Below are 11,401 nucleotides of genomic sequence, written 5' to 3'. Positions count from 1 at the left end.
ACCTGAAGTGTTAACTCTGATTTCACTTCACAGATGTTAACAAACCTGCTGAGATTTTCCAGTGACTTCGGTTTTTGTTCCTGATTTACAGCATCTGCAGTTCATTCACTTTTTATCTATTGAATCAGGCTATTTTGGTGAAGATTGATGCTTTGGTAAACCTTTTTTTGGCATTTTGGCATCTTTTGTGAATTGGGAAGTTTTGATGTATCTGATTGGTGAATAGGACTGCTTTTGGTTTATTGAAACGGTCACTCCAGTTATTAAATGCATAGAGTCATTGAGATATACAGCACAGAAATAGACCCTTCGGTCCAACTCGTCCATGCCAAACAGATATTCTGAATTAAGCTCATCCCATTTGCAAGCACTTGGTCCATATCCCTTTAAACCCTTCCTATTCATATACCCATCTAGATACCTTTTAAATGCTGTATTTGTACCAGCCTCCGCCACTTCCTCTGGCAACTCATTCCATACATGTACCACCCTCTGTGTGAAAAAAAGTTGCCTCTTAATCTCTTTTAAATCTTTCCCTCTCACCTTAAACTATGCCTGCTAGTGTTAGACTGCCCCACCCCAGGGAAAAGACCTTGGCTATTTACCTGCCCATGCCCCTCATGATTTTATAAACCTCTATAAGGTCACCCCTCAGCCTCTGACACTCCAGGGAAAACAGCATCAGCCTATTCAACCTCTCCCTGTAGCTCAAACCCTCCATCCCTGGCAACATCCTTGTAAATCTTTTGTGCATTCTTTCATATTTCACAACTGCGTTCCTATAGCAGGGAAACCAGAATAGTGTGTCACTGTTTTTATGAGACTGTCTCTCCCTGTGTGTGTCAGGGTATGTGTGTGGGAATGTCTCTACCTGTGTGTGTCACTGAGTGTGTGCGAGATTGTCTTTCCCTGTGTGTGTGTGTGTGTGTGTATGAGACACTGACTCTCCCTGTGTATGTGTCACTGTGTGTGTGTGACTGTCTCTTCCTGTATGTCAGGGTGTGTGTGTGTGAGAGACTGTCTTTACTTGTGTGTGTCAGGGGGTGAGTATGTGTGAGACTGTCTCTCCCCTTGTGTATCATTGTGTGTGTGTGTGTGAGACTGTTTCTCCCTCTCTGTGTCAGTGTGTGTGTGAGACTGTGTCTCCCTTTGCACGTGTGAGGGTGTGTGTGTGAGACTAGCTCTCCTACTCTGTGCCGTTGTGTGTGAGTCTAGAGTGAATCAACGTTTCGGGATTCTCCTGCTCCTCACGCTACCTGACCTGTTGTACTTTTCCAGCACCACTCTCCCCGAATCTGATCTCCCGCATCTGCAGTCCGTCATTGTGTATGAGACTGTCATTCCCTTTGTGTGTGACTGTGTGTGTGTGAAAGAGAGAGAGACTGTCTGTGTGTGTGTGTGTGTGTCTATCTATGTGTGTGTGTGTCGCTGTGTTTGTGAGAGACTGTCTCTCCCTGTGTGTTTCAGATCTCTCTCTTTGACCCTCTCCATTGGTCACTTTCTCTCCTCAATCTTCCTCCTGCTGTAAATTGATTTCTCTCGCCAGTGGGTATGACCCAATAACTGTGTGTCGCTCTCCCTCTCTCTATTACTGTCTCTCCCACCCTCTGTGTGTGTGTGCGTGAACCTGATCGTCTGATATTGTTTGGGGCGGTTACTGCTTTGCAACTGAATGCAGTGACGTGTGGAAGTGGGCCGGTATCTCAGGGCTGACTTTATTATACAGTGTGTTCCAGCTGAAGGAGACTTCACAACTCATAACAGGAGTCGAGACCCAGAGAGAGGGGACTGTCAGTGGAGACTTGGTGACAGTCAGCAGTGAGTGACAGAGAGAGGACAGTGAACCCACTTGAGGTTCACAGAGAACTGTGTCAAAAGAGACATTGAGAACTTGAAGGGGATATTCAGCCTGAGGAAAAGGAGGGAGAGAACTATTGCCCCCAGCCAGGAGTGAAGAGGGGGGGAGGGGGGAGGGGGGCTAATAGGAAATGAACTGGGCTCGGTTTGGAGGGAATTGTGTCTGAGTGTACCTGGCAGTTGGCACTGTGTTTCCCAGCCTGAGCTGCTGAAGATGTTGGCACTGTCCGTCTCTCCCTCTGCCATCGCTCTCCTCTCCTTTACCTTCTGTCTACACAGGTAAGCGGAAAATCGCACCGTCCCGGGACCTCCGCGTTCGTTAATCAACGGAGACTTGGCCCCTTGGGAAACGCTGTGTTAGAATGCCCTGGGATGTAACCTTTAATGTAGTTCATTCAATTTCTCCTTCATTATGAGCTTTTGCTTTTCTTGGATTTCATGTGAATTAAGGGTCTCGTTTTTTTTCCCAATTTACTTTTTGAATAAATACTGCAGTTAACAATAGTTCATGTCTGATGATAATTTTCCACTAACTGCAGAATATTTGTAAAATTATTGGGAAAAACTAGCTCCCAAAATTTATGCAAGGAGAAACTCGAGTCAGGCAGCATCGAAGTTGACGTTAGACTTACTCAGACTTAAATTCTCTTATCATAGAAGTGGATTCCCCCCAATAATCCTATTTTGCCCCCAGTTTAGTGTCACTGCTGGGGTGGTCACATTTAATGAAGTAAAGAACTGTGGATGCTGGAATTCTGAAACATATACAGAGAATATTGTAGGAACTCAGGAGGTCTGGCAGCATCCGTGGAGAGAGAGAGAGAGAGAGAAACAGAGTTAACGCTTCTTCAGTCCAGTTGGGAAGAAGGGTCACTGGAAGAAATGTTAACTCTGTTTCTCTCTCTCTGCACAGATGCTGCCAGACTTTGCTGAGTTCCTCCAGCAATTTCTTGGGTTCTAATACAGATTGGGTTTGATGAGGAAGAGGCTTTATTTTGTTGACTGACAGTTTCTGAGGCTTCAGCTGTGCAGTGCAGACTCAGGTTGGGCGGGCAGAGGTGTAATAACCCGGATCTCAGGGACCCCCAGAGCCCGAGGCTGGATATTTACTCCACCCTCCCCTCCCCGCCTCTTGGTTTAACAGGAGCAGAGACACTTGGTCACCCGGGGGCCCTTCACCAGACACGAGGAACCCCCGACAGTCTGACACTCCCTCTTTGACCATGTGACTGGGGTGTCCTCCTTTGACCATGTGACCAGAGTGTCCCTCTTTGACCATGTGACTGGGGTGTCCTCCTTTGACCATGTGACCAGAGTGTCCCTCTTTGATCATGTGACTGGGAGCTCCCCTTTGACCATGTGACCGGAGCGACCCTTTGACCATGTAACTGGGGTGTCCCCCTTTGACCATGTGACTGGGGTGCCCTCCTTTGACCATGTGACCGGAGTGTCCCTCTTTGACCATGTGACTGGGGTGCCCTCCTTTGACCATGTGACCAGAGAGTCCCTCTTTGACCATGTGACTAGGGTGTCCTCCTTTGACCATGTGGTCCACGCTACGCGTGGATAAACGCAGTCCGCTCGGCCCCTAATGTCTATGCTAGCCAGCCCTTACTGACCCACGTAGAGGTACAATACCTTCAGGCACTAGCTTTGTCTCTCAGGGGTGGGGGTGAGAACTCTTCATATTGACCCTCCCACCTAACCCCCTCACTCTGGGGATACCCTGAGATAAACTTCTCCACTCCATCCTGCTCTGTGAATTCTACATTAACCAATATCCCGGGTTTCAGATCCTCACTAAGACATTATGTGACCCAGTTTTTGGGTGTGTTAGGTGGAGGGTAAACAGCGGCTCCTCTTAAACCGTGCACCCTTTTACATTGGCTAATTAGCGCGGCTTCTTCCTCTTTCTTCATTCCGCCCGTCTCCGGGTGAACTGAGTGGATGTTTAAGGTGAAGGCATTCCTTTGGAGTTCCCCTCAATTCTTCCGCCCCTCTTTCCTGTTTTACAACCAACCAACGTTGGAAACGTGTGAATGAAATCACAAAAGCAGTGTGTCCAAAAACATCTTCAGGGTAATGTTTACCCCTGATTTCCAATCCTCAGCCCAGAGTCCAGCAGAAACACACCCACCCCTCACCTCCACCTGCCTGCCATATCCCACTGTCATGTAACTTTCCCCAAATTCATCTGTCATTAAAAATTGCAATCTCCCTGCAGTGGAGAATTGCTGCTGGGTTAATGGCTTTCTGAGTTAACCCCTTAGTCACCCGGTTCATCAGCTGTGGGCTGGGCATCAGAGTGACACTCGGGATAAATTCAAAACGTTTGGCAGCATTTCTGCAGTGAAAATGAAAAAGAGTTAACATTTCGAGTCCAGTGACCCTTCTTCAGAATGCAGATGCCCCAAGACCTGCTGAGTTTCTCCAGCAACTTCTGTTTTTTGTTTCAGATTTCCAGTATTTGAAGCTCTTTAGTTTTTTTTATTCTGACCTTCTGGTGATCTATCTCAGAGCTCAGCTTACCAGCTCCCAGCTTCCCATGCTGCAGTCTATCCCCCAGTTCCCCTGCCTGCAGTCTTCCCCCCCCCCTCCTCTGTCCCCCTGCCTGCAGTCTATTCCCCTAGTCCCCTGCCTGCAGTCTCCCCCCAGTCCCCCTGCCTGCAGTCTTCCCCCCCCCAGTCCTCCTGCTTGCAGTCTATTCCCCTGTCCCCCTTCCACAGTCTCCCCCCCAGTTCCCCTGCCTGCAGTCTCCCCCCCCCCAGTGCCCCTGCCTGCAGTCTCCCCCCCAGTTCCCCTGCCTGCACTCTTCCCCCCCAGTCCCGCTGCCTGCAGTCTATCCCCCCAGTCCCCCTGCTTGCAGTCTATTCCCCCTGACCCTCTTCCACAGTCTATCCCCCCAGTCCCCCTGCCTGCAGTATCCCCCCCCAGTCCCCCTGCCTGCACTCTATACCCCCACTCCCCCTGCCTGCAGTCTACCCCCAGTCCTCCTGCATTCAGTCTCCCCCAAGTCCCCCTGCCTGCAGTTTCCCCCCCACTCCCCCTGCCTGCAGTCTATCCCCCGAGTTCCCCTGTTTGCAGTCTCTCCCCCAGTCCCCCTGCTTTCAGTCTCTCCCCCAGTCCCCCTTCCACAGTCTATCCCCCAGGGGATAATAAGGAGGGCATCTGGAGGGTAAAGAGGTTGGTGTTGGGGAATGTAGTAATAAGAAGGCTTTCCTGGGTAGACCCCAGTAAAATGTTTCCACCCACTTCGATAAGGCAATTGGACAATGTTATTTTATTTAATTCAATAGATCCAAGAACTGTAGATGCTGCAAATCTGAAACTGAAGCGGAAGTTGCTGTAGAAACTCAGTAGGTCTGACAGCATCTGAAGAAGGATCACTGGACTCAAAACTTTCTTTCGCCATAGATGCTGAGCAACCTGCCGAGTTTCTACAGCAGCTTTCGTTTGTTATTCATGCTATTTTACTTTCGTTGTGGCATTGAGTGAGTGAGAGAGGACCTTGGTCTGAATTATACATGGATTTAAACCGTTGTTAGATTATTATGACAGTCAATGGCATTATGTTAAGATGGTGTATTATATCATCAATGATTACAGGGTAATTTTAATGTGTTTAATCATCTGCTGTATAACCCATGTTATTAGAATTCTGGGATTAAAGATCCCAGTAGTCGGATCCAAACAATTAGCAACCCTTTTCCATCTGAAGCAAGGTCACTAGGATTAGAACTGTTTTAATTCTGATGATGCTCTGATCTGTTTAACTCTCTTGTGCTTTCTCTCTCTGCCTCTGTCTGTCTCCATTTGTACTTTCTCTAGTCCATGTCTTGTGTATTGCCAGGGCTGCAGAGATATCCTGGCAGAATGTATCAAACACTGTAATTTATTGAAGGCGGGTTTGAGATGATTTCCCCCAATATTTGGGAGATAGAGCTCCCCGTTGCGTCTTCCTTCCACAGGAAAGCTGCAAACCCAGTGGAGATGCCCGAAGTGTAAGTTACTATCTAGTTAGTGGTTTTCATCACCTTACAAAATGACCAACAATCAACCACCAAAAGGAAACACTATCAGGAATTCAAGGCTGCAGTCCAGAAGGGCACCCGAAAGCTGAAAAACCAATGGTGGAGGAAGAAAGCACAGGAACTTCAACAACTAGTGGATGCCAATGACCCTCGAGGCTTCTTCAATGCACTTAACACTATTTTTGGCCCATCCACTCACAGTCAAGCCCCTCTCAAAAGCAAAGATGGTCCAATCATCCTGAAGAACAATGCTGACATTAATTCCAGATGGAGGGGTCACTTTGGAGATCCTCAAAATGAAACCACCCCATTTGACAGGAATGTGATCAACAACATTCCAAAAAGCCCATTGATGACTCCCTCAGCAAAGTACCAACACTTAAAGCAGTCAAGGAAGCTATCAAAACCTTGAAAAACAACAAGGCCGCTGGACTCAATGGAATACCAGTCGAGGTCATAGAGTCATAGAGCCATAGAGATGTACAGCATGGAAAGAGACCCTTCGGTCCAACCTATCCATGCTGACCAGACATCCCAACCCAATCTAGTCCCACCGCCAGCACCTGGCCCATATCCCTCTAAACCTTTCCTATTCATATACCCATCCAGATGCCTTTTAACTGTTGTAATTGGACCAGCCTCCACCACTTCCTCTGGCAGCCCATTCCACACATGCACCACCCTCTGTGTGAAAAAGTTGCCCCTCAGGTCTCTTATATATCTCACCCTAAACCTATGTCCTCTAGTTCTGGACTTCCCCACTCCAGGGAAAAAAGACATTGTCTATCTTTCCTATCCATGTCCCTCATGATTTTATAAATCTCTATAAGGTCACCCTCAGCCTCCGATGCTCCAGGGAAAACAGCCCCAGCCTGTTCAGCCTCTCCCTGTAGCTCAAATCCTCCAACCCTGGCAACATCCTTGTAAATCTTTTCTGAACCCTTTCAAGTTCCACAACATCCTTCCGATAGGAAAGAGACCACAATTGCATGCAATATTCCAAAGTGTCCTAACCAATGTCCTGTACAGCCACAACATGACCTCCCAACTCCTGTACTCAATACTCTGACCAATAAAGGAAAGCATACTAAGCACCTTCTTCACTATCCTATCTACTTGTGACTCTACTTTCAGGGTGCTATGAACCTGCACTCCAAGGTGTCTTTGTTTAACAACACTCCCTAGGACCTTACCATTAGGTGTATAAGTCCTGCTAAGATTTGCTTTCCCAAAATGCAGCAGCTCGCATTTATCTGAATTAAACTCCATCTGCCACTTCTCAGCCCATTGGCCCATCTGATCAAGATCCTGTTGTAATCTGAGGTAACCCTCTTCGCTGTCCACTACACCTCCAATTTTAGTATCATCTGCAAACTTACTAACTGTACCTCTTATGCTCACATCCAAATCATTTATATAAAAGAAGAAAAGTAGTGGACCCAACACTAATCCTTGTGGCACTCCACTGGTCACAGGCCTCCAGTCTGAAAAACAACCCTCCACCACCACCCTCTGTCTTCTACCTTTGAGCCAGTTCTGTATCCAAATGGCTCGTTCTCCCTGTATTCCATGAGATCTAATCTTGCTAACCAGTCTTCCATGGGGAACCTTGTTGAATGCCTTACTGAAATCCATATAGATCATGTCAACCACTCTGCCCTCATCAATCCTCTCTGTTACTTCTTCAGAAAACATGATCAAGTTTGTGAGATATGATTTCCCACGCACAAAGCCATGTTGAAGTCCCTAATTAGACTTTGCCATTTCAAATACATGTACGTCCTGTTCCTCAGGATTCCCTCCAATAACTTGCCCACCACCAACACCAGGCTCACTGGTCAAAATTGGAGGTAACCTGCTTCCTTACTATCTGCATCCACTTCTCATCAAGATCTGGATAAATGGAAATGTACCAGCAGACTTTCGAGACTCAGCAATCGTTACCATCTACAAAAGGAAAGGCAATTGATCTGAATGTGGAAACTATCCTGGAATTTCCCTGTTAGGAACAGCAGGAAAGATCCTCACCCACGTCATGAACAACGGGCTCAAGCCTTTAGCCAAGAAGATCCTTCTGGAGACACAAGCTGGTGTTAGATCATCACAGGAGAACAATCGACATGATCTTCACTATGCGACCAAGAAAAATGTCGTGAACAACATCAACCTTTGCACATCACATTCATCGACCTCACCAAAGCCTTTAATGGGATCAAGGGAACTCCTATGGGATGTCCTATCCACCTATGGATCTCCTGAAAAGTATATTACGAATCCTGAGACTCCTCCATGGTGGCATACTTGCCACAGTTATGGTCAGCAACAGGAACTGTGAGTCTTTTCAATTCAGATCAGGTGTAAAACAGGGATGTGTGATCGCCCCAACTTTGTTCACTATCTTTACTGGGACAATCATCCACATCATCATTGGTGACCTATCCCCAGGAATCAAAATTGTCTATATAACAGATGGCAGATTTTTCAATCTTGCCCTCATTAGGTCCAAAAACAAGACATCGATGAGTTCCCTCATTGAGTTCCAAAACACAGATGACAACAGTGTTGCAGTTCTCTCAGAAAACCACCTACAACAGATTCTGACTGCCCTCAACCATGCATACACGAAACTTGGACTTACCATCACTTCCAAGAAGACTCCAATTATCTATCAACCATCACCAACTGATACAAGTCGGATAGAACCATTGATTCAACTTGGCAAAACCATTCTGGAATACATGGATCATTTTCTGTATCTTGGCAGTCACCTGTCCTCCAAAGTCGACCTTGGTGACCAGATCCAACATCATCTTAAATGCACTGGAACAGCTTTTGGACATCTCCAAACAAGAGTCTTTCATGATCGTGACATCCAGACAGCAAAATGTTAGTGTACAAAGCAGTGGTGATCCCAATGCTCCTGTACGCATCAGAAACTTGGACAACATTCTGATGACATCTGAAGGCACTTGAAAAGCTCCACTCATTGTCTTTGAAATATCTTGAATATTAGCTGGGAAGATAAAAGAACCAATGTCAGTTTACTGAATGAAGCAAAACAACAAACATTGAAGCCTACATAATCGAAAACCAACTAAGATGGAGTGGTCATGTTGTTCAGATGAAAGACGAACATCTGCCGAAACAAGTCTTTTACTCCCAGCTTAAAGAAGGCAAACATAAAAGAGGTGGACGACAGAAGAGATTCAAAGATATTTTAAAAGTCAACATAAAGAAATATAACATCGACACCAGCAATTGGGAAACCAATGCCAAGGACAGGAAACTCTGGCAAACCATCAACTGAGAAAGAACAGCAACTTTCGAAGCCATCAGATGGGCAGAACCAGAAGAGAAGAAAACGGAAAGTGAGACAGCAACAACCAAAGCCTGATCTGCCATCTGGAATTGTTTGTCCTGAATGCTGATGAACTTTCAAAGCCAAGATTCGACTCATAAGCCACCTGAGAGCCCATAAATAGATCAACAGAACAAAAACCGTCATCCTCAACCTTGAGGGATGGCTACAACGATGACGAATAGCTATCTGATTTCTCTGAGTCCGTGTTTGCTTGTATGTGTGTGCGCGCGCATATGTGTACATCTGTGTGCATGCATGTGTGTGCATGTGTATGTATGTGTGCGTGTGTATTTGCACGTATGTGTACATCTGTGTGCATGTGCACATGTATATGTGTGTTTATGTATGTGTGTGTTTGTGCGCATACATAGGTATGTGCACATCTGTGTGCATGTACATGTTTATGTGAATGTGTTTGCATGTGTGTGTATATGTGTATGTTGATGCATGTTTGTGTGAATGGGTGTGCGCGCATGTATACATGTGTGTTTGTGTGTGCATTTGTATATGCGCATGTGCATTTACATTTATGTATATGTGTGTTTGTGCGTGCTTGTGTATATGTGTGTGTTTGTGTACATGTATGTGTGTATATGTGAGTGTGTGTGTATATGTGAGTGTATGTGTATGTGTTCGCATATGCGAGTGTTTATGTATGTGTGTACATGGTGGGTGGAGGCCATGGCATTGCTTCTAAGAATGGGAGCGGGGGATGGTCTCATTCATGCTCAGGTTGGTATTTAATCCCCAATAAACATCACACAAACTGGTGATCTGGTCATTATCACATTGCTGTTTGTGGGATCTTCCTGTGTACAGGCTGTGTATAGTGATTACTGGATTAGTGGTGCTGGAAGAGCACAGCAGTTCAGGCAGCATCCAACGAGCAGTGAAATCTCGTTGGATGCTGCCTGAACTGCTGTGCTCTTCCAGCACCACTAATCCAGTATTTGGTTTTCAGCATCTGCAGTCATTGTTTTTACCTTGTGTACAGTGATTGCTCTTTGAAACTACGTCACTGGCTGGACAGCACTTTGAGACATTCAGTGGTTGTGAACAATGCAAGCCCTGTCTTTCTATGGTCTCATTCCACATTTGTGGGATCTTGCTGTGTACCAATCAGTTGCTTCTTGACTCTACCTTACAGCAGTGGTGTCTGTTAGCTGGGTGGCTGGTTGCAGTGCAGACTAAGGCCAAAAACGTGGGTTCAATTCCTGCACCAGCTGAGGTTACTGTGAAGAACTCTCCTTCTCAATCTCTCCCCTTGCCTGAGACATGGTGATGCTCAGGATAAACTACCACCAGCCGTCTCTCTCTAATGAGAGAGCAGCCGTATGGCATGGTACAACAATGGCAATTTAACCTTTACTCTTCTGCCAAGTACAAAATACTTTATTATAAAGCATTTCAGGGTTATTCTAGGGTGCTGTATAAAGGCCAGTTTTATTTTTAAAAACTAATTCCTTATACTCCATTTCTGTCTTTTCTTTAAGGATTACAATATGCAGTGAGATAATGTAATGATTTGAAAGTGTTGGAATCCTCTCAACTTGAGTCCTGAATGCTCCTGGGCTCAGTGTTCACTTGGACGGTGAAATGATCGGGTCAACAATACTAACTGTGATTCGCCACTCTACCAACAGGGTTTGGTCCAATGAGATCCTCGGCCTGAAGATCCCAGTAGATCCCGTCCTGACTGCGAACACCGTGTGCCTCACGCTCTCGAGCCTGACCCGCCGTCAGCTGGAAGTCTGCATGAGGAATCCCGATGTGACAGCTTCCGCCATCCAGGGAATCCAGATTGCCATCCATGAGTGCCAGCACCAGTTTCAGGATCACAGGTGGAACTGCTCCAGCTTGGAGACCAAGAACAAGATCCCTTATGACAGTGTGATCTTCAGCCGAGGTACACAGTCATACGGCCGCGTTCGAGTCTTCACCCATTCCGTCTCCCGTTTATGCGAATCCTTTCATGGGTGTGGGGATGAGCTGCATTTAGTCCCCATCCCTAATTGCCCTCGAACTGAATGTGTTTCCTGCGCTGTTTCCTAAGGGGCAGTTAAGAGTTAACTACTTTGCTCAGGGTCGGGTGAATGCATGGGAGTGGAGAGGTCAGTTAGCTCACTTGTTTGGATGGCAGCGTGGGTTCAGT

The 11,401-nt window shown here is 46.4% G+C and overlaps 1 protein-coding gene across 1 annotated transcript in view; it reads left to right on the top strand.

Moving 5' to 3' along the window:
- Nucleotides 1-1,746: 1,746 nt before the first annotated feature.
- The window catches only part of wnt10a (wingless-type MMTV integration site family, member 10a), a 75,611-nt gene continuing 65,956 nt past the window's right edge, over nucleotides 1,747-11,401 (top strand). Inside the window, exons 1-2 of the mRNA XM_072579945.1 lie at nucleotides 1,747-2,136; nucleotides 10,893-11,155. Of these exons, the coding sequence (XP_072436046.1) occupies nucleotides 2,072-2,136; nucleotides 10,893-11,155 (328 nt within the window). The 5' untranslated portion in view covers nucleotides 1,747-2,071. The remainder of the gene's footprint in view (nucleotides 2,137-10,892; nucleotides 11,156-11,401) is intronic.

This window comes from Chiloscyllium punctatum, chromosome 10 (genome assembly GCF_047496795.1).
Source record: "Chiloscyllium punctatum isolate Juve2018m chromosome 10, sChiPun1.3, whole genome shotgun sequence".
NCBI classification, from domain to species: Eukaryota; Metazoa; Chordata; class Chondrichthyes; order Orectolobiformes; family Hemiscylliidae; genus Chiloscyllium; species Chiloscyllium punctatum.
The sequence above is the reverse complement of the archived record's forward strand: the minus strand, read 5'-3'. Positions and strand labels throughout refer to the sequence as shown.